At 41.2% G+C, this 24,094-nt stretch overlaps 1 protein-coding gene across 2 annotated transcripts; it reads left to right on the top strand.

The window, feature by feature from the left end:
* Positions 1 to 1,746: 1,746 nt before the first annotated feature.
* On the top strand, positions 1,747 to 17,373 carry LOC311110001 (leucine-rich repeat-containing protein 73-like). 2 transcript variants are annotated; one of them, XM_084152957.1, is made up of 5 exons: positions 1,747 to 2,851; positions 3,192 to 3,352; positions 3,833 to 3,967; positions 9,667 to 9,767; positions 16,352 to 17,373. In XM_084152957.1, exons 1-5 carry the CDS (start codon positions 2,580 to 2,582, stop codon positions 16,559 to 16,561), a joined length of 879 nt encoding a protein of 292 aa, XP_084009083.1. In that variant the 5' UTR covers positions 1,747 to 2,579; the 3' UTR covers positions 16,562 to 17,373. The 2 variants fall into 2 exon arrangements, with proteins under 2 accessions (XP_084009083.1, XP_084009084.1); XM_084152958.1 differs by having other exon boundaries at positions 1,767 to 2,851; positions 3,845 to 3,967.
* Positions 17,374 to 24,094: the final 6,721 nt, after the last annotated feature.

The following is a 24,094-nucleotide window of genomic DNA, read 5'->3' as shown; positions in this document are numbered from 1 at the left end:
AGTGTGAGTGTTGGGACAAGGTCCTGCCAAAGCACTCCGAGCCCAATGTTCAGATTGACCCCCTGTGACCAATAGCTAGTTAATGGCTGAGACAACACCATTAGGCTTACCTTTCTCATTTGAATAAATCAAATCAAATAAAACGTTATTGGTCACATACACATATTTAGCAGATGTTATTGCGGGTGTAGCGAAATGCTTGTGTTCCTAGCTCCAACAGTGCAGTAGTATCTAACAATTCACAACAATACACACAAATCTAAAAGTAAAATAATGGAATTAAGAAATATATAAATATTAGGCAATGTCGGAGTGGCATTGACTAAAATAGAGTAAAATACAGTATGTAAACATTATTAAAGTGACTAGTGTTCAATTATTAAAGTGACCAGTGATGCTGCATGTCTATGTACATAGGCAGCAGCCTCTAAGGTGCAGGGTTGAGTAATCAGGTGGTAGCTGGCTAGTGATGGCTATTTAACAGTCTGATGGCCTTGAGATAGAAGCTGTTTTTCAGTCTCTCGGTCCCAGCTTTGATGCACCTGTACTGACCTCACCTTCTGGATGATAGCAGGGTGAACAGGCAGTGGCTCGGGTGGTTGATGTCCTTGATTATCTTTTTGGCCTTCCTGTGACATCGGGTGCTGTAGGTGTCCTGGAGGGCAGGCAGTGTGCCCCTGGTGATGTGTTGGGCAGACCGCACCACCCTCTGGAGAGCCCTGTGGTTGCGGGCTGTGCAGTTGCCGTACCAGGCGATGATACAGCCCGACAGGATGCTCTCAATTGTGCATCTGTAAAAGTTTGTGAGGGTCTTAGGGGCCAAGCTGAATTTCTTCAGCCTCCAGAGGTTGAAGAGGTGCTGTTGCGCCTTCTTTACAATACTGTCTGTGTGGGTGAACCATTTCAGATTGTCAGTGATGTGTACGCAGAGGAACTTGAAGCTTTCACCTTCTCCACTGCGGTGCCGTCGATGTGAATAGGGGCGTGCTCCCTCTGCTGTCTCCTGAAGTCTACAATCAGCTCCTTTGTTTTGTTGACGTTGAGGGAGAGGTTATTTTCCTGGCACCACTCCGCCAGGTCCCTCACCTCCTCCCTGTAGACTGTCTCATCATTGTTGGTAATCAGGCCTACTCCTGTTGTGTCGTCTGCAAACTTGATGAAATGACTTTATGAAAAAATAAACACTGCCCCCTCCATGTGTTTTACAGTACTTTGTCAGTGGAGAAATTACATTCTGTGTTTGACTGTAGAATGTATAACTAAATGGGTTATGGCAAGGTGAAGCATTTACAACATTGAACAATGGAGACTTTGATGCAGCATACCATGCCCTCCATTAGTTCTCTGCTTTCTCTCTCCGCTCACTAGGGGAGCTATGGGATGTGGCTCTGCAAGGAGACATGAGATAGGCACAGTGGGAGGATACTCAGCTTCCACACCCTCAACCTGGGTGACTATCAATGAGGTGGAGGAGGCTTTGCTTATTCAGTAATCCATTGAATATATATTATTTAAGGGGCCATTGTGTGTTTGACCCAGATAACAGTGCAATGGGAAGATACTTTTACTGCTAAAGTAAAATCACAATTTAGTGTAATAATTCTGGTAATATTTCAAAACGTTTTAATTGGGAAAAGTTTTATAACATGCCTATCTATTTGGGAATCATGTTACAGTATGCACTAATTTGAGAAAACCCAAGGCCCGGGGCTAAGGATGTGGTATAGACAGGTGATGTATTTGGGCAGGGCAGACCAGCACTGCACGTGATCAATAGCAATAGCCATACTGTCCTGAGACCACGGCCATCTTCGCCCTCGACTAGCATTTTTCCTTATGGAGAAACATTTGCTCAGCCCTGCAATATTTCCCGAGGTCACTCTGCAGCCACACAGACTCTTCCGGGAGGAGGGTGCGCACACGCGCCCTGAATGAGGAAGACTGCATTAGTATAGTAAGCTAATTGAGAGCAACATGTGACAGTCAGAAAAGGACTTATTGCAGTGCCGTTTCTGGTGACATCGAGAAGTGTGTCTATAACCGATACCTGCAACCGTGGCAAACAAACGATCGCCTTCGTTTCAGTGCTATAAACCGAAGCTCAAAACATGACAGGAATGCAAACCGTTTGTTATGTATGAGGACCTGGAAAACTGCACGACATTCGATTCTATTTTAACGTAGCTAACATGTATCGACGAATGTATTAATTCATTGCCTGCATATTGCAGAAGAAGAATCGCTAAGGATTTAGCCACATTGGAGCAGTAGGTTATGATGTCAGGGCTTGAAACAGCGAATGGGGTTTATGATCGATTTAACTTCAGAAAACCTACCTCGCGTGCTTTTTCCCTATCCATAACCTAATAAGAAATGCTCAATTAAACCAGCTACAATACTGAGAGCCTTGCAGATTGGGGTAAATATCGGATATCCTAAACAATAGCATATTGACTTTGAGATGTCATTTAACAGTCTACCGACGTTGGATAGTTGTAGGCCTATGCCTAAAATGCATGTCTTTCTTAGCTGGGCACAGACCTTGAATGTAATGTAGCCTAATATACACATGTACCAAAATGCTACCAGGATCTATTCAAATAACTGGAGAGACACTGTCGGGAGCTGAGATCAAGGATATTTGTGACAGCCTGAAAGAGAACAGTGTGAGGCTTCTGTCTATCAGGGGATGTCAGCTTTCGGACCGAGACTTTGGACGGGTGTGTCGTGGTGTGGCGGAGTCCCACTCACTGGCGCAACTCAATATGAACCTCGGTGTGGTCTCCACCATCAACCGAACCAAGCATCTCGCAGATGCACTCAAGACAAACAGATCGATCCAGACCCTTTTGTAAGTAGCCTAGTAGATCACAATGAATAAGGTGTGTCGGTCTGATTGATTCATTGATTGGTTGATATTAGTGGTTGATATGGCTACTGTAGTCTATTAACTGATTGTAATCAGTATGGGTCCCTCAATTTGTGATCCAGTAAAAGCTCTCCATGGCATTACATGGGGAACCTGACCCTAATTACCATGATTATGCACATGAGCATGAACTCAAGTTGATGTCAATTTGAGGATGCTTTATCTAGCTTGAAAGGTGAATTAATTGGATGATCATCACTGGAACTTTTGTATTGAATGATATTCCGCATTTCTCTCTCCTCCCATCTCTCATATGCCACAGTCTCCATGGAAGCCCCCTCCTAGATGCAGGATTGGTCACACTCAACACTGCATTGTCCACTCACCCTTCACTGGTGTCTCTGGACCTGGGGGACTGTATGCTGGGAGATGAGGCACTGCGGCTTATCTGTGGCATGCTGCCTCCGGACGGGGCCAAATCAGGTACAGCCACTCAACACTGCTCTCACTGTTACTGGGCTGTCTGACTCTGAACCTGGCCTGCTAGGGGACAGTGGTTGGAAACAATAGGCTAGTGTGGAAGTCCTCTCTTGTTAGTGTGTGGGGAAACACATTTTTGATTACAGAAAATACAGTCCAGACAAATTACAACTTATAAAGGGTTTATAGAACATTCATAAAGTTGTTATTGAACACTACATAGATCTGTCACAATGATCTTTTGCAATCCTTTATGTAGCATGAAATTTGCTTATGAGTGATTTCTGAAGCATCTATGTAGGCCTTATAAAGGATTTTATGAAGGCATTATGTGTTAAACATTGTAGTGTTAACAATTAGACTCAAGTTACACGATAATGGAGTATAATACACACTACATACACTATAGTCAGAACCTTTAATATATGGTTATAAATGGCTCTGCCTATACTAAGTTGATCGTCATTTGATGGTGATGGACAGCCTGTCCCACAGGGCTTAGGGAGCTGACTCTGAGTGCGAACCCCTGCATCACAACCAAGGGCTGGGCCCGCCTGGCCATTGCTGTGGCCCACAGCTCCCAGCTCCGAGTCCTCAACCTGGACTACAACCCCCTGGGTAAGAACCAATCACCAGGACACAAAACCAATTACTGTACTTTATATCAGTGAGTTTCTTAATATGGAATCAGCTTATATGGAATCAGATTCTTATTTAAACAATTTAAGGAATATTACACTCAACCACAAGTGTTGCCATAAAAATATTTGCATCTCAGTTAACTTTGGATAATCAATATTAACTTTTGTGAACTTCAAGTATTGGAACAACATTAGCTTTTGTGTCATTATGTGTAATGGGACCTTTTCAGAGGTGAAACACTCCTGAGATACCAATGACTTCCATTTTATGGGCCAGTTGCTTCCTGCATTACCAAATAAGGTTTTTTATTCAGGCATGTCTCCATGACAACCCCCTGGCTGCTTGCACTACAGAGAAATAGGAAAGGAGGTCATTTTAGGAACATAGGCTGTGTTTACACAGGCAGCCCAATTCTGTTTTTTTTTCTCACTAATTGGTCTTTTGACCAATAATATCAGCTCTGAAAAAGATCTGGTGTGAAAAGGTCTGATTTGATTGGTCAAAAGACCAATTAGTGGAAAAAAATATCAGAATTGGGCTGCCTGTGTGAACACAGTCATGTTGTCCCCAGTTAAATTAAGATATAATTTTAGAGGGCACACTTGATACACAATTATATGTCTATGGTCATTTTGGGGCAAGTATACAGGGTAAAACATTCTGATTCCATTTCATCCACCTGAAATATGGGGTGTCAATGACATTCTTAATGACTGGGGGGTAGCCCCAACCAGGACTCGAACCCGAGTTCAGCTACTGTCAACCCAACACCTTAGCTGTTAAGCCAAGAGATCCGAATCCCTCTACGATGTCGCTAGGTGTTGGGTTAAGGTGGTTACACTACCCCCTTTCTTCGGGAGAGCGTGTCCCCACTATTCTCTATACCAAGTCCCTCCCGTGAACCGCCTCTCGAATGGCCTCACTGGCACCATTTTGAAGAATCTCAAATATAAAATATATTTAGATTTGTTTAACACATTTTTGGTTACTACATGATTCCATATGTGTTATTTCATAGTTTTGATATCTTTCTTCACTATTATTCTACAAAGTAGAAAATAGTAAAAATAACCCTTGAATGAGTAAGTGTTCTAAAACTTTTGACCGGTAATGTATATGTATAATTTATATGATTTGTGATGTGCATATGCCCGATGAAGGTGAAAGCCGAAACATAGTGTACTTTATCAGCTTTTGGAATAAATTAACTGATTATGCAATTACTAATCTGCGTGCGGTCTAAATCTGTCGTTCAGGGTCAATGACACCCAACACATCAATCAGCTTTCTGTAATGCTCAAATTAGACTTTCCACCAGTCTAATGTCCATTGCTCGTGTTTCTTGGCCCAAGCAAGTCTCTTCTTCTTATTGGTGTCCTTTAGTAGTGGTTTCTTTGCAGCAATTCAACCATGAAGGCCTGATTCATACAGTCTCCTCTGAACAGTTGATGTTGAGATGTGTCGGTTACTTGAACTCTGTGAAGCATTTATTTGGGCTGCAATTTCTGAGGCTGGTAACTATAATGAACTTATCTTCTGCAGCGGAGGTAACTCTGGGTTTTTCTTCATTTTTACTATTTCCTACATTGTAGAATAATAGTGAAGACATCAAAACTATGAAAAACACATATGGAATCATGTAGTATCCAAAAAAGTGTTAAACAAATCAAAATATGTTTTATATTTGGATTCTTCAAATAGCCACCCTTTGCCTTGATGACAGCTTTGCACACTCTTGGCATTCTCTCAACCAGCTTCACCTGGAATGCTTTTCCAACAGTCTTGAAGGAGTTCCCACATATGCTGAGCACTTATTGGCTGCTTTTCCTTCACTCTGCCATCTGACTCATCCCAAACCATCTCTATTTGGTTGAGGTCGGGGGATTGTGGAGGCCAGGTCATCTGATGCAGCACTCCATCAATCTCCTTCTTTGTAAAATAGCCCTTACACAGCCTGGAGGTGTGTTGGGTCATTGTCCTGTTGAAAAACAAATTATATTCACACTAAGCCCAAACCAGATGGGATGGTGTATCACCGCAGAATGCTGTGGTAGCCATGCTGGTTAAGTGTGTCTTGAATTATAAATAAATCACAGACAGTGTCACCAGCAAAGCACCCACACACCATAACACCTCCTCCTCCATGCTTTATGGTGGGAACTACACATGCGGAGATCATCTGTTCACCCACACCGCGTCTCACAAAGACACGGCGGTTGGAACCAAAGAGCTCCAATTTGTACTCCAGACCAAAGGACATATTTCCACCGGTCTAATGTCTATTGCTCATTTTTCTTGGCCCAAGCAGGTCTCTTCTTCTTATTGGTGTCTTTTAGTAGTGGTTTCTTTGCATCAATTCGACCATGAAGGCCTGATTCACACAGTCTCCTCTGAACAGTTGATTTTGAAATGTATCTGTTACTGGAACTTTGTGAAGAATTTATTTGGGCTGCAATTTCTGAGGCTGGTAACTCTAATTAACTTATCCTCTGCAGCAGAGGTAACTCTGGGTCTTCCATTCCTGTGGCGGTCCTCATGAGAGCCAGTTTCATCATAGCGCTTGATGGTTTTTGGGACTGCACTTGAAGAAACTTTAAAAGTTCTTGAAATTTTCCGTATTGACTGACCTTCATGTCTTAAAGTAATGATGGACTGTCATTTCTCTTTGCTTATTTGAGCTGTTCTTGGTCTTTTACCAAAAAGGGCTATATTCTGTATACCCTCCCTACCTTGTCACAACACAACTGATTGGCTCAAACGCATTAAGAAGGAAAGAAATTCCACAAATTAACTTTTAAGAAGGCACACCTGTTAATTGAAATGCATTCCAGGTGACTACCTCATGAAGCTGGTTGAGAGAATGCCAAGAGTGTGCAAAGCTGTCATCAAGGCAAAGGTTGGCTACTTTGAAGAATCTCAAATATAAAATATATTTTGATTTGTTTAACACATTTTTGGTTACTACATGATTCCATATGTGTTATTTCATAGATTTGATATCTTTCTTCACTATTATTCTACAAAGTAGAAAATAGTAAAAATAACCATTGAATGAGTAAGTGTTCTAAAACTTTTGACCGGTAATGTATATGTATAATTTATATGATTTGTGATGTGCATATGCCCGATGAAGGTGAAAGCCGAAACATAGTGTACTTTATCAGCTTTTGGAATAAATTAACTGATTATGCAATTACTAATCTGCGTGCGGTCTAAATCTGTCGTTCAGGGTCAATGACACCCAACACATCAATCAGCTTTCTGTAATGCTCAAATTAGACTTTCCACCAGTCTAATGTCCATTGCTCGTGTTTCTTGGCCCAAGCAAGTCTCTTCTTCTTATTGGTGTCCTTTAGTAGTGGTTTCTTTGCAGCAATTCAACCATGAAGGCCTGATTCATACAGTCTCCTCTGAACAGTTGATGTTGAGATGTGTTGGTTACTTGAACTCTGTGAAGCATTTATTTGGGCTGCAATTTCTGAGGCTGGTAACTATAATGAACTTATCTTCTGCAGCGGAGGTAACTCTGGGTTTTTCTTCATTTTTACTATTTCCTACATTGTAGAATAATAGTGAAGACATCAAAACTATGAAAAACACATATGGAATCATGTAGTATCCAAAAAAGTGTTAAACAAATCAAAATATGTTTTATATTTGGATTCTTCAAATAGCCACCCTTTGCCTTGATGACAGCTTTGCACACTCTTGGCATTCTCTCAACCAGCTTCACCTGGAATGCTTTTCCAACAGTCTTGAAGGAGTTCCCACATATGCTGAGCACTTATTGGCTGCTTTTCCTTCACTCTGCCATCTGACTCATCCCAAACCATCTCTATTTGGTTGAGGTCGGGGGATTGTGGAGGCCAGGTCATCTGATGCAGCACTCCATCAATCTCCTTCTTTGTAAAATAGCCCTTACACAGCCTGGAGGTGTGTTGGGTCATTGTCCTGTTGAAAAACAAATTATATTCACACTAAGCCCAAACCAGATGGGATGGTGTATCACCGCAGAATGCTGTGGTAGCCATGCTGGTTAAGTGTGTCTTGAATTATAAATAAATCACAGACAGTGTCACCAGCAAAGCACCCACACACCATAACACCTCCTCCTCCATGCTTTATGGTGGGAACTACACATGCGGAGATCATCTGTTCACCCACACCGCGTCTCACAAAGACACGGCGGTTGGAACCAAAGAGCTCCAATTTGTACTCCAGACCAAAGGACATATTTCCACCGGTCTAATGTCTATTGCTCATTTTTCTTGGCCCAAGCAGGTCTCTTCTTCTTATTGGTGTCTTTTAGTAGTGGTTTCTTTGCATCAATTCGACCATGAAGGCCTGATTCACACAGTCTCCTCTGAACAGTTGATTTTGAAATGTATCTGTTACTGGAACTTTGTGAAGAATTTATTTGGGCTGCAATTTCTGAGGCTGGTAACTCTAATTAACTTATCCTCTGCAGCAGAGGTAACTCTGGGTCTTCCATTCCTGTGGCGGTCCTCATGAGAGCCAGTTTCATCATAGCGCTTGATGGTTTTTGGGACTGCACTTGAAGAAACTTTAAAAGTTCTTGAAATTTTCCGTATTGACTGACCTTCATGTCTTAAAGTAATGATGGACTGTCATTTCTCTTTGCTTATTTGAGCTGTTCTTGGTCTTTTACCAAAAAGGGCTATATTCTGTATACCCTCCCTACCTTGTCACAACACAACTGATTGGCTCAAACGCATTAAGAAGGAAAGAAATTCCACAAATTAACTTTTAAGAAGGCACACCTGTTAATTGAAATGCATTCCAGGTGACTACCTCATGAAGCTGGTTGAGAGAATGCCAAGAGTGTGCAAAGCTGTCATCAAGGCAAAGGTTGGCTACTTTGAAGAATCTCAAATATAAAATATATTTTGATTTGTTTTACACTTTTTTGGTTACTACATGATTCCATATGTGTTATTTCATAGTTTTTATATCTTTCTTCACTATCTTTCTTCACTATTAAAATAAAGAAAAACCCTTGAATGAGTAAGTGTTCTAAAACTTTTGACCGGTAATGTATATATATAATTTATATGATTTGTGTGTAAATAGTATTTTAGTTGTTTCTTGGTGTCTTTTCTATACATAACTATTTTTTAAAATTTATTTTGAATTTAATGTTGAATCTTATGTTGTTCTTGTCTATTACTGTGCTGTATTTTGTCATGTATTTTTATGTTTTATGTGGAGCCCAGGAAGAGTAGCTGCTGCATGTGCAGTAGCTAATGGGGATCCTAATAAACTAATCGAAACCATCCCACTTCTGACACCAGTGTACAGAATACGGGACTCGAACACGGCTCCAGCAACTGTCAACCCGACACCTTAGCCATTACGCCAAGATATCCAAACCCCTTGATGAGGTCGCTAGGTGTTGGGTTATGGTTGCTACAATACATATCATGTTGAAATGATGTGCATACGCCCGATGAAGGTGAAAGCCGAAACATAGTGTACTTTATCAGCTTTATGCTTTTGGAATAAATTAACTGATTATGCAATTACTAATCTGCGTGTGGTCTAAATCTGTCGTTCAGGGTCAATGACACCAAACACATCAATCAGCTTTCTTTAATGCTCAAATGACAGACTCACCTCCTGAACTTACTCATGTTTTGGTTGTGTTGGGGTTCCAGGGGACCAGATTGCAGGTATGCTAGCAGTTGCTGTGGCGTCCAGCAGAACTCTGGAGGTGTTGGATCTGGAGGGAACAGGACTCACAAATCAGTCAGCACAGGTCTGTAACATCAACATCACCACCACCAGAGCAAAGTCATCAGCACCACTGAGTGTGTGGAAAAACATTACAAAGACAGTGAGAAGAAATCTGATGTAGTTTCATTATGACTTAAAACTCATTCTGTTGGGGGAGTTCTACTCTCTTATCCCCTATAAATTATCTGGTTTACTTTCCTCACTACCTAATTAATGTTCAATGACCCTTCTCAAATGTGGTGCCAATTACCAGCAATACTCATGCCAATCATCAGTTAAAAGATAATACCGTTTTTAATTTATTTTAATTTATTTTCAGAAATGTTATGCAGTTAGCTTTTTACTTACCCTCTTGTGATCCCTTTAAAGATTTTCCCCATGTCTCCCTCTCACACTCTCACTGTTATTGACCCGTAACCCTGAATCTCGTATGCAGGGAAGATGTGCTTACCTAGCTGTGAGAAGATACTCTTCTCTCACAAAGCACTTTGCTAGCTGTGGCCTGTTCACTGGCTATTGAAAAGTACTCAAGGTTAGTGCTATCTGGAATCTTTGAGACGTCCCTACCCTAACCTTAACCATTTTACATTTCAACTTCAGTGGTGTAGGGACATCCCAAGGATCTCAGATAGCATGGACCCTTACGGACAACTTATCCATTTCAACACTTTTAATTCATTTTCTAGCTAGTCCCTCTCCAGTCTAAAGCTAGCTGATTTATAAAGAGACTGGCCTTGACATGTACTTCACACTAAGGAGAAAAAAATATGTACACAGCTTTTTAGACAGAGAGTATAAATCTGAGTAAATCTATATATCCGAGCAAATAAATACATATCGGTTTTTACATTGAATCAGTGACGTGCAGTCAGGGTAGGCAGTGGTAATATAATACAACAAGCTGTTATGAAAAGCCAAATGAAAAATACAATTATATTAAAATATAGTCATTATGTTTCGCTATCTAATGATTTTCTCAATGATTCTGGTGGTTTTTATGCTCAAAATCTCAGGAAAGGCGCCATGCCTTCCTTAACAGCCACTCAAATCGTTGATGCCACAGCCATTCCTGACTCGAGTCACTGTTAATTGATAGGGTCAGCATACTGCTTTGCCTAGCTTGAAGTAGCTTAATTCGTTGCATTGAGCCAATTTCATATTTTGCGCATGCGTATTGCCTAAACATGTTGTGTGGGTATTGCCTTGGTATGCTGTGCACATTTGGGCGTGTCTACATATGAACTGAACCAAGCTAGCTAGCTAGCAAAAACAACCTGAACGCGCCATTTGGAGGGTTCGAAGAGTGGAACGTCAACTATAATGAAAGTTAAGACCAGACAGAGGCAGCATACAGGAGCTCTAGCTACAAGACATGACATGACAGGCAACCACCATCTCCCTCACTGCTAGCTGTCGGGTAGGCGAACAGTGAGTACTGGACTGTCCACTTATCTGAAATGTCATTACCAATTAATACTTTTTACCCTGACTTTTACACATCTGGGACATTTACTTTTGCTTTGTGGATAATGGGAATGGGAATTACTTTTTGTGTCAGTGTGAAAATGGAATGGGGATGCGTCTGCTGTGTGCATGCAGAATAAAATAATGAACATGGGATTCTGCTGTGACTTTTACAACGCTGTCACTGAGAGGTTCACCAGACTAATGGACATAATTTACAAGTAAAGGTAGGCCTACATGCATTTTCCTTTACAATTTGCGGGTTAGGTTACTGTTGAATCATGAGAATAGACAACATCCCTTTGCGGCATGTAGCCTAGTGGTTAAGAGCGTTGGGCCAGTAACCGAATGGTTGCTGGTTAGTATCCCCGAGCCGACTAGGTGAAAAATCAGCCAATGTCCCCTTGAGCAAGGTACTTAACCCTAATTGCTCCTCCTATAAGTCGCTCTAGATAAGAGCTTCTGCTAAATGACAAAAAAGTTACAAAATGTACAATGCATTTGATTTATCAAGCTAGAATTGTTTTGATGAGACACTTTTTTGATGTTTTGAACTGCATTTTTCAGCCATTTCGATTGTTGATAAGAACATTTAGTAAGAACCTTATTATGTATGTGTGTGTAATAATATTTCACATAATAATATTATGTTTGTGTGTGTGTGTGTTTGCACATTACGCACATTACGCACATTGAAATAATTGTAAATCCACTGTGAAACTCTATGGAGTTTGCATTGCACATTTTTCAGATGAAATATGTCCATACAAAATGTGTCTTTTAGTGCCACATACAGTGGCGATTTTAGCATGTAGATCTTGGTGGGGCAAACTCACCGATTATTTTTTAGATGCATGCCAGCAAAGCCACAACACAACACTAAACAATACATTAATTGCTCTATAACGGTGACAAACGGTGCCCACAAACTGTTAGAGCCTACATAAAGCTGTCCCAACAGCAGAGCTTTCTTTTCAGCACCATGGAGTGAATCCTTACCACTGCGACACCTGGCTATCAGCGGAGCCTTGTCTGGCAGCAAAACAGTTCATTCAGCCTCATTTACTGCCTTATAAAAAAACATAGCTGATATGGCTGACTTGCTTAAACAAATGTGGTTTCTACTGACAATTGAGATGTACAAACTATGGCATAAGGGGACGACGAGCGGATAAGAGGCAATCTGTAATTTTTGATTAAGACAATGAGCGAGCTAGGACGGACGTAGTCAATATAACTATTTGTTCAGCACTTTTGAAATGTACAGAGACAGAATTCAGAATATGGGCCGTTCTTACAGTATTCTCCCTGTACACCAAGTCAGATCTGTAGGATAAATAAAGGGGGCATATAAGCAGACAATGAAAGCTCTTACAATATTCGATGATGACATTTCTCTAAAACAGGCTGTAGGCTACATGTGCACCACCAAGTCAGAACAGTAGGCTAAATTAGGAGGGGGAAAGGGACCGAATTATTAGGGTGAGGCACATGGGCTACTAACAGCTTACTACACAACATACACTTTGTATTATTTTCTTAGCTACAGTATACATATCTCCCTGGCATATTACATAATTTATGCAGCAGCATCCAATACATTTTTGGACTCACCTTGTTGTGCTGTGCTCACTTGAACAGGAAGGTGGCGCAGCGGTCCTTCGTGGGCAAATTTTGTCACCAAACTTTGTCATCGAAGTCTGGCATTCTCTGGATTTATGGTGCTTTCAAGACAACTGGGAACTCTGAAAAAAAATTAAGGTTGAATCATGATGTCCGTGATGATCTTCAGGTCGGAGCTCTAGAAAGAGGCCCGAGTTCCCGACTTGGAATTCCAAGTTGGATGACCGTTCAAAATGTATTTTCCCAGGCGGAGCTCGTTTTTTTCAGAGTTCCCAGTTGTCTTGAACTCACTGAAGTCTGAGATTTCCCAGTTTCCAGTTTCCAGTTGTTTTGAACACGGCAGAAGTCATGCTGGATTGACAGCATGGCCAATGTATTCCACCTTTTCTGGCCCATGGTGTTGAATGTTTATCCTTTTCAGCTTGGAAAAGAGACCCTTAAACCCAGACTTGGACCACACACCCACTCCACTGAATAGCAGGCTAGCGATTGCTTTGCAACGCTTGCAGTTAGCCACTGATTCCTTCCAAACCACTCATTGTTGAATTTGCGATTTCCAACTGGTTGTGTAATGTTTACAGTGGGGAAAAAAAGTATTTAGTCAGCCACCAATTGTGCAAGTTCTCCCACTTAAAAAGATGAGAGAGGCCTGTAATTTTCATCATAGGTAGACGTCAACTATGACAGACAAAATGAAAAAAAAAAATCCAGAAAATCACATTGTAGGATTTTTAATGAATTTATTTGCAATTTATGGTGGAAAATAAGTATTTGGTCAATAACAAAAGTTTCTCAATACTTTGTTATATACCCTTTGTTGGCAATGACACAGGTCAAACGTTTCCTGTAAGTCTTCACAAGGTTTTCACACACTGTTGCTGGTATTTTGGCCCATTCCTCCATGCAGATCTCCTCTAGAGCAGTGATGTTTTGGGGCTGTCGCTGGGCAACACAGACTTTCAACTCCCTCCAAAGATTTTCTATGGGGTTGAGATCTGGAGACTGGCTAGGCCACTCCAGGACCTTGAAATGCTTCTTACGAAGCCACTCCTTCGTTGCCCGGGCGGTGTGTTTGGGATCATTGTCATGCTGAAAGACCCAGCCACATTTCATCTTCAATGCCCTTGCTGATGGAAGGAGGTTTTCACTCAAAATCTCACGATACATGGCCCCATTCATTCTTTCCTTTACACGGATCAGTCGTCCTGGTCCCTTTGCAGAAAAACAGCCCCAAAGCATGTTGTTTCCACCCCCATGCTTCACAGTAGGTATGGTGTTCTTTGGATGCAACTCAGCATTCTTTGTCCTCCAATCACGACGAGTTGAGTTTTTACCAAAAAGTTCTATTTTGGTTTCATCTGACCATATGACATTCTCCCAATCCTCTTCTGGATCATCCAAATGCACTCTAGTAAACTTCGGACATGTACTGCCTTAAGCAGGGGGACACGTCTGGCACTGCAGGATTTGAGTCCCTGGCGGCGTAGTGTGTTACTGATGGTAGGCTTTGTTACTTTGGTCCCAGCTCTCTGCAGGTCATTCACTAGGTCCCCCCGTGTGGTTCTGGGATTTTTGCTCACCGTTCTTGTGATCATTTTGACCCCACGGGGTGAGATCTTGCGTGGAGCCCCAGATCGAGGGAGATTATCAGTGGTCTTGTATGTCTTCCATTTCCTAATAATTGCTCCCACAGTTGATTTCTTCAAACCAAGCTGCTTACCTATTGCAGATTCAGTCTTCCCAGCCTGGTGCAGGTCTACAATTTTGTTTCTGGTGTCCTTTGACAGCTCTTTGGTCTTGGCCATAGTGGAGTTTGGAGTGTGACTGTTTGAGGTTGTGGACAGGTGTCTTTTATACTGATAACAAGTTCAAACAGGTGCCATTAATACAGGTAACGAGTGGAGGACAGAGGAGCCTCTTAAAGAAGAAGTTACAGGTCTGTGAAGGCCAGAAATCTTGCTTGTTTGTAGGTGACCAAATACTTATTTTCCACCATAATTTGAAAATAAATTCATTAAAAATCCTACAATGTGATTTTCAGGATTTTTTTTTCTCAATTTGTCTGTCATAGTTGACGTGTACCTATGATGAAAGTTACAGGCCTCTCTCATCTTTTTAAGTGGGAGAACTTGCACAATTGGTGGCTGACTAAATACTTTTTTTCCCCACTGTATGTCCAATGGCCGATGAGCACCGATACGTTTTATCTATAATTTCTCTTAATAATTTATCTTCATATGACAAGGATTGAAAAGGATTTGCCAGTAGATTGTCGACTTGATTCATGATGATGACTGCTAGCTTTCTAGCTAAGATTTTGAAAGTATGATGTTGACATGATCAGTCCAATCAAAGCTATGGTAGATATAATGTGATTTGATGTTATTTTATCTGTGGCCAATGACCTTGAGCCTTCTTGGATGGGCACTTCTAATGTGACTCTATGGTAGCACCCAAGGGGCTTGAATCTTTTTGCTCTACCCGTAGATTGAACACTGACAGAACACTGAGCCAATCACAGCACAACTAGAGAACATTACCAACCCCTACGCTCCGTATTTTCCGCTGACTGGCCCACCACCACAGAAAGCACTGAGCTAGGCTGAAACACTTGCATTTTGGAGCTGCCTTACTCAAGAAAGCAAAAAAGAGACCATGTTTGTATGCGGCTTTATTAACTCAATTATGTGACATGTACATATTACCTCAATTACCTCGACTAACCTGTGCCCCTGGACATTGACTCTGTACCGGTACCCCCTGTATATAGCCTCGCTACTGTTATTCTACTGCTGCTCTTTAATTATTTGTTATTTTTCTTCTTCTTTTTTTATTTATCTATTTTTTACTTAACACTTATTTTTCTTAAAACTGCATTGTTGGTTAAGGGTTTGTAAGTAAGCATTTCACTGTAAGGTCTGTTGTATTCGGCGCATGTGACAAATACAATTTGATTTGATTTGATGAATGCCAAAATAACATGCACCTGCCCTGCCCTGAATGACGGGTCGCCACTGGCCACCTATCAGTTGTAACTGTGGATGCTACATCAATGTATGGCTGAGCTGAGTTGAGCAGTGTGTCATTTTGTCGGATGATATGCAATATGCCGCCATCTGAGGCTATCGCTTGTTTATATTGGCTACATTGGTATTTACATTTGGTGAAAATTGTTTGTCAATTTTGGTTAATAGCCTATGCCACTCTGGTTGTTGGAGGTCCGTTGTATGATGAACATGAACTTCATCAAGGTTTATTTGTGAGTAAATCTGGCTTTGATATTAGCCAGTGCTTACCCATCCACCAAACCACCGCACGTCACTGCATTGAAGTGACTTGTTACATGCTGTAGTAATTCAAGAAAAACAAACCACTTAAATGTTAGTTCATAACCTGGAATAACAATCCCCACTGGCAAGCAGAACTACCTACACCTACAAACCCATCGAGTTCTCTTATCAACCCCTACTGTAGCCTAAATGTGCTTCATGACAGAGTCTCCCTCCCCTGTACCTTCAGGTCTTCCTCGAAATGGTGGAGAACTACCCCACCTGTCTGCGCGTGCTGGTCCTGGCTGAGAACGCCATCAGCCCCGAGCTGCAGCAGCAGATCTCAGACCTGCTCTCCGAGGGAGAGGAGGAGGACGACAAGGAGGGCGAGGCACGAGGCAGCGCTGCCATCCCCACTAGGGAGAAAACGGCCTGGATCCCCCACAGCAGTAAAGGCTGACCTGACCAACTAAAATGGTCTCCTTCCCTGTCCTTTCTTAGTTATAGTCTAGATAGGACAGTTTTTCAGATTCTAAATAAATCATTTTGTATAATAAGCGTCTATAAACCTGAAACATCGGTATAGGTGATGACCTCAAAAAATGATGACTGATTTTCAATCAATCTCTAGTATTGGGGGGAAACAAACTAACCCATTTGCTTAAGAATGAGGCCTGCTAGCTCTGTTTGAGCTTTGGCCAACTCTGTTTGTGCTTTGGCCAACTCGCTCGTTGTCATCCCTTACAAGTTCAAAGGAGTTGGCTAGAGCACTAACAGAGCTAGCAACCAGGCTAGTTGTAGAGTTGTAGAAGTCTTAAACTCGTTTCCGTTGTCTCTGCCCATTGCAGACTCCCACCCCCAAATGGTCCTGCTGACGTCAGGTCTAGGTGAGAGCCTACTGGCTGAGATTGAGATGTGATTCCACAGCCTTCCTACATTTTTGTTTTTTACCTCCTTTCTTTATGCTAATCTGCACATAATAGAGTTGCAATATCACCTGGTAGCGTGCAATCAATCACACTTTTTGCATGACCTGTAGCACTTGTACATAACAGAATATGTTTTGGAGCAGGCACAAAATTCTTAACACACACACCAAGTGACTTATAGGCAATAGGGAATTTATTTATTTTAAACATGTAAAGTCTATTTATAGTTCCTATTTAAAGGTTTATGTAACCAATTAAAGTCTGTTTGCTTTGATAGATCGACTACATAGGATTGTTGTGATGGTCTGATGTGATGTCAGAATAAATCTGTTTACATCTTCTTAAAGACGTTTGGATTCTTATGTTATTTCCTGATTGGAATAGCCTACTTATTAATGCAATTAACAAATTGGCATGCCAATTCCTGTATAGCACTGTACAGTAGCTAACTGAAAACTGTTTTCCTTTGACCTAAATGTCCTTTTCTCTCCACTGAATGCTATACTAATGCCTCATATGAACATTATTTGAAATTGAATAGCCACAGGATGTTTCTGGGATCAGCACTTAAATGTCACATACAAAACATCTGAATTGAATGTACAGTGGCTTGCGAAAGTATTCACCCCCCTTGGCATTTTTCCTATTTTGTTGCCTTACAACCTGGAATTAAAATTGATTTGTTTGGGGTTTGTATCATTTGATTTACACAACATGCCTACCACTTTGAAGATGCAAAATATTTATTCTTGTGAAACAAACAAGAAATAAGACAAAAAAACTGAAAACTTGAGCGTGTGTAACTATTCACCCCCCAAAGTCAATACTTTGTAGAGCCACCTTTTGCAGCAATTACAGCTGCAAGTCTCTTGGGGTATGTCTCTATAAGCTTGGCACATCTAGCCACTGGGATTTTTGCCCATTCTTCAAGGCAAAACTGCTCCAGCTCCTTCAAGTTGGATGGGTTCCGCTGGTGTACAGCAATCTTTAAGTCATACCACAGATTCTCAATTAGATTGAGGTCTGGGCTTTGACTAGGCCATTCCAAGACATTTAAATGTTTCCCCTTAAACCACTCAAGTGTTGCTTTAGCAGTATGCTTAGGGTCATTGTCCTGCTGGAAGGTGAACCTCCGTCCCAGTCTCAAATCTCTGGAAGACTGAAACAGGTTTCCCTCAAGAATCTCCCTGGATTTAGCGCCATCCATCATTCCTTCAATTCTGACCAGTTTCCCAGTCCCTGCCGATGAAAAACGTCCCCACAGAATGATGCTGCCACCACCATGCTTCACTGTGGGGATGCTGTTCTCGGGGTGAACAGAGGTGTTGGATTTGCGCCAGACATAGCGTTTTCCTTGATGGCCAAAAAGCTCAATTTGAGTCTCATCTGACCAGAGTACCTTCTTCCATATGTTTGGGTAGTCTCCCACATGGCTTTTGGCGAACACCAAACGTGTTTGCTTATTTTTTTCTTTAAGCAATGGCTTTTTTCTGGCCACTCTTCCGTAGCTCTGTGGAGTGTACGGCTTAAAGTGGTCCTATGGACAGATACTCCAATCTCCGCTGTGGAGCTTTACAGCTCCTTCAGGGTTATCTTTGGTCTCTTTGTTACCTCTCTGATTAATGCCCTCCTTGCCTGGTTCGTGAGTTTTGGTGGGCGGCCCGCTCTTGGTAGGTTTGTTGTGGTGCCATATTCTTTCCATTTTTTAAATAATGGATTTAATGGTGCTCCGTGGGATGTTCAAAGATTCTGATATTTTTTTATAACCCAACCCTGATCTGTACTTCTCCACAACTTTGTCCCTGACCTGTTTGGAGAGCTCCTTGGTCTTCATGGTGCTGCTTGCTTGGTGGTGCCCCTTGCTTAGTGGTGTTGCAGACTCTGGGGCCTTTCAGAACAGGTGTATACAGTGGGGAGAACAAGTATTTGATACACTGCCGATTTTGCAGGTTTTCCTACTTACAAAGCATGTAGAGGTCTGTAATTTTAATCATAGGCACACTTCAACTGTGAGAGACGGAATCTAAAACAAAAATCCAGAAAATCACATTGTATGATTTTTAGGTAATTCATATGCATTTTATTGCATGACATAAGTATTTGATACATCAGAAAAGCAGAACTTAATATTTGGTACAGAAACCTTTGTTTGCATTTACAGAGATCATACATTTCCTGTAGGTCTTGACCAGGTTTGCACACACTGCAGCAGGGATTTTGGCCCACTCCTCCATACAGACCTTATCCAGATCCTTCAGGTTTCGGGGCTGTCGCTGGGCAATACAGACTTTCAGATCCCTCCAAAGATTTTCTATTGGGTTCAGGTCTGGAGACTGGCTAGGCCACTCCAGGACCTTGAGATGCTTCTTACGGAGCCACTCCTTAGTTGCCCTGGCTGTGTGTTTTGGGTCGTTGTCATGCTGGAAGACCCAGCCACGACCCATCTTCAATGCTCTTACTGAGGGAAGGAGGTTGTTGGCCAAGATCTCGCGATACATGGCGCCATCCATCCTCCCCTCAATACGGTGCAGTCGTCCTGTCCCCTTTACAGAAAAGCATCCCCAAAGAATGATGTTTCCACCTCCATGCTTCAAGGTTGGGATGGTGTTCTTGGGGTTGTACTCATCCTTCTTCTTCCTCCAAACACGGCGAGTGGAGTTTAGACCAAAAAGCTCAATTTTGTCTCATCAGACCACATGACCTTCTCCCATTCCTCCTCTGGATCATCCAGATGGTCATTGGCAAACTTCAGACGGGCCTGGACATGCGCTGGCTTAAGCAGGGGGACCTTGCCTGCGCTGCAGGAATTTAATCCATGACGGCGTAGTGTGTTACTAATGGTTTTCTTTGAGACTGTGGTCCCAGCTCTCTTCAGGTCATTGACCAGGTCCTGCTGTGTAGTTCTGGGCTGATCCCTCACCTTCCTCATGATCATTAATGCCCCACGAGGTGAGATCTTGCATGGAGCCCCAGACCAAGGGTGATTGACCGTCATCTTGAACTTCTTCTATTTTCTAATAATTGCGCCAACAGTTGTTGCCTTCTCACCAAGCTGCTTGCCTATTGTCCTGTAGCCCATCCCAGCCTTGTGCAGGTCTACAATTTTATCCCTGATGTCCTTACACAGCTCTCTGGTCTTGGCCATTGTGGAGAGGTTGGAGTCTGTTTGATTGAGTGTGTGGACAGGTGTCTTTTATACAGGTAACGAGTTCAAACAGGTGCTGTTAATACAGGTAATGAGTGGAGAACAGGAGGGCTTCTTAAAGAAAAACGAACAGATCTGTGAGAGCCGGAATTCTTACTGGTTGGTAGGTGATCAAATACTTATGTCATGCAATAAAATGCTAATTAATTACTTAAAAATCATACAATGTGATTTTCTGGATTTTTGTTTTACATTCCGTCTCTCACAGTTGAAGTGTACCTATGATAAAAATGACAGACCTCTACATGCTTTGTAAGTAGGAAAACCTGCAAATACTTGTTCTCCCCATTGTATATACTGAGATCATGTGACACTTAGATTGCACAAAGGTGGACTTTATTTAACTAATTATGTGACTTCTGAAGGTAATTGCACCAGATCTTATTTAGGGGCTTCATAACAAAGGGGGTGAATACAAATGCATGCACCACTTTTCCGTTATTTATTTTTTAGAATTTTTTGAAACAAGTTATGTTTTTCATTTCACTTCACCAATTTGAACTATTTTGTGTATGTCCATTACATGAAATCCAAACAAAAATCCATTTAAATTACAGGTTGTAATGCAACAAAATAGGGGGATGAATACTTTTGCAAGGCACTGTAACGGAGCATGAGAGCATATGGTAAATCAGCACCATCACACCATGACAATGCAGCAGTGTTATCATTCATCACCCTATATAATACATTGACCCCACCCTCATCATCCCCACAGCCCTCAGTCAAAGCTGATTAAGTGGTGTTTACTAGGACAGCCATTATCCCCATCAAATCCCCTTGCTTGAGCCCCTTGTGCCTACATGCATTTCTAACCTGGCCCATGTTAGTTATGAAATTCTATTGAGGTTTCTTGCAAAACTTGACATCAATACATCTTAATGTCTCTCTCCAGTGTGTTTAGTGATGTTATGGACATAGCACTAACCTTAACATTAACTACATTATTATGACATTCTATAGAATATGTAAGTCGCTCTGGATAAGAGCGTCTGCTAAATGACTAAAATGTAAATGTAATATTATTTGTTATCTTTGATGTCTTAACACATCTGTTTCTTTGTGATGTTGTGGACTGAGGGTACAACACGTCGAGATTGAGGCATGAATCTCTGCATGAAAGAGAAATAGAGAGCAGGAATTAGAGGCCATTCATTTCGATGCACATTCCAGAACAGCACATTCTCATGTAAGCATAAACCAATCACTCTCTACAATTCACATTCAGTTTGGTTGGTAATCAGTTCCCAAGGACACTAATGTTATCTTAACTATCACTGATCTACTGAGTAATACAGTGAGGCAGGTTTCTGATGTTGGGTAGCATAAATGAAAAGTGCTCCATTTCCGTAGGAGAGCAGCCAGGACAGCGAAATAATATGAGTGGAAACAGATATCCATAATTAATGGACATCTCGGATCAATTTTCCAAGTTGGTAAGTGACCGTGACAAACAGAAGCCTGTTTTCCAGTGTATCATCGTATCACTATATGCAACCCCTCGCAGGACATGTGCTCCAAGGGTCCCTACATCTGGTGGCATGATAAAATTGTCATCAAGGGCACAGCCATTAGTTTCAATGTTGATTATCATGTCAATGTGACGGACTGACAGCAACTGTAAGTAGGCTACTTACAAACGTATTGTTCATAAGCAGATTGCTGACCCTGTTGCAGTCAACTTCATTGGATGCCATACAAAGAGATTCCTATAAAGAGGACAGAATGCCCACAGGGAGGCAGGCTGGTTCACTGCTGCACCATACCAAACATGAAAGCTGCAATACTGGCAAAGATAAGATTGTCTGCTATGCAATCAGATGCCTCTGTGACGTGAAGAATCTCCTCTCTAATACAGGCATTTAATTCAATTAGGGTTCCTTTTTAATCGCGGTCCTCTTTCTCAGACAATGAAGGCATTGTTTGAGCCATGGAAATCTAATTTGAGCTGAAACCAGATCTTATTCTTTTGATGGAGCTCTAATCACCTAGGTTTTACCATTCTGTGAGAACCTTTGAGCGTTTACCAAATGACACGTCTAAATCATTCACACATATCACAGGAGGGTAAAGTCTTTAGGTTTTTATGTTTGTATTCATATCAGTTAATCATTGGGGGGAAAACTCAACCTCCAACCGGACTAACAATTTGAAAGTGTTCCTCAATTGCAAGTCCAGGATGACAGTTATTATCAGTAGGGGGCACTCTTGGGTAAGAGTTCTAATCTTACAAGGGAAGGGAAAAGTGGCACATCATATCGTTTAAAGTAAAAATGTTGACATAACATTGCTTAAATTAACATAACCAGACCACAAAAGTAAAGTTTAAAATATTTTATTTGTTTTAAAATATACATCAGTTTACAAATTCAGAAAATAAAATTAGTACAGGTTTAACAGTCTTTTTTGTATAATTTTGTCTTTGAAGTAATTTTTTAACAGGGAGAACATTTTTAAAAGCTTACATACAAAACAAATGAAATCTACAAAGCCATGAAATAATCGGGAGTGTGATGAATATGCAACCAAAGAAAACAAACATAACGGAGCCCACTTTTCTCAGTATGCGAGAATAGTCAGATTGCCACTCTTAACTCAGTAGTCTGGACTTGGGACCCTACAACAGTCTCCTCGTAATGGCATACATCAGGTACCCTAGAATAAAAAAGTTATAGGTATACCAGTATTTATCCCCATTAAGCACAATCACACAAACACTGGATACATAATTTCATATACTTAAAAATTCACCTGCAGCCAAATAAAATAAAGTGCTTTATTAGGCATGTGTTTCTGAGAGCATATAAGAAGCATTTCATTCATGTCAATGGGAGAATTCAACGACTGAACACCATAAATGTAGACATGAATAAGATAAGATATAAATAATAAACAACAATGGAGGCATATATTGATGTGAGAAGACAGTGACAGCATCTTTATTAGTATTCCTGAACCATCTCATTGCAATGACACCGCCCTTGGGCAGGGACTGGCTTTGTCATCAAGCTCAGATTGTATGATTACTCTGCCTGTGTGGGATATTACACTGTAAACCCTGCCTCTGTATTCATATGTAGAGCCAGGGTTTTCTAATTGCATAATGTAATACTTTACACTCCAGTTAGTCAAATATTCTTGCAGATGATCAATATTTTGAATAAACTCCTGGCGCTATGTCAATATTGTCACAATGGAGACAAGGCTCCTATGAACAACTGGCTGGCTGTTTAAATCATGCTCAGACTAAAACCTACACAGTAAAAATAACTGAGCTAGCTACCTGTTAAAGGTCACCGTCACAGAGGGATTATCGTCATGACCAGTATGTTTATTCCACCACATCAGATAAAATTAGTGATGAAGCTGACATTTTTCAACATTTCTCAGACTAAATTTGAAAAGCTCCACTTGAGTGGAGCATCTTGGGAAGGTGACCTTGGATCAAAGAAGTGACGCATCGTCAGATGTGTTCAATTATATTCCTGAAAGAGGAGTCATTAAAGTTGCAGGAGACCAGATATAAATGCCTATTTATACTGCTGAGTACATTAGAGCCTGCACATTTTATCCTCTTTTTTTATTTCCGTTTTGTATTTGCACAAAACCTTGTCCACAGCACATCTGAGGAGCCCATGAAATATTAAAAACGTACATTTCCATGTTCAAGACCATGACAGACTACCCTTCCTCCTTTTGAAGTATTAGAGACCTATTTCTGAGGGTAATAAAACATGAATAATTTAGCCAAGGTTTGTTACAACTCTATTAATTATGGGTTATTAACAGTTTATTTATACATAATGAAAAATACCAATAAGCAGACCGTAAGCAAAAGAAAAGAGAAGAGGTTTTAAAA

This window comes from Coregonus lavaretus, assembly GCF_964263955.1.
Source record: "Coregonus lavaretus genome assembly, chromosome: 1".
Lineage (NCBI taxonomy): Eukaryota > Metazoa > Chordata > Actinopteri > Salmoniformes > Salmonidae > Coregonus > Coregonus lavaretus.
The sequence above is the reverse complement of the archived record's forward strand: the minus strand, read 5'-3'. Positions and strand labels throughout refer to the sequence as shown.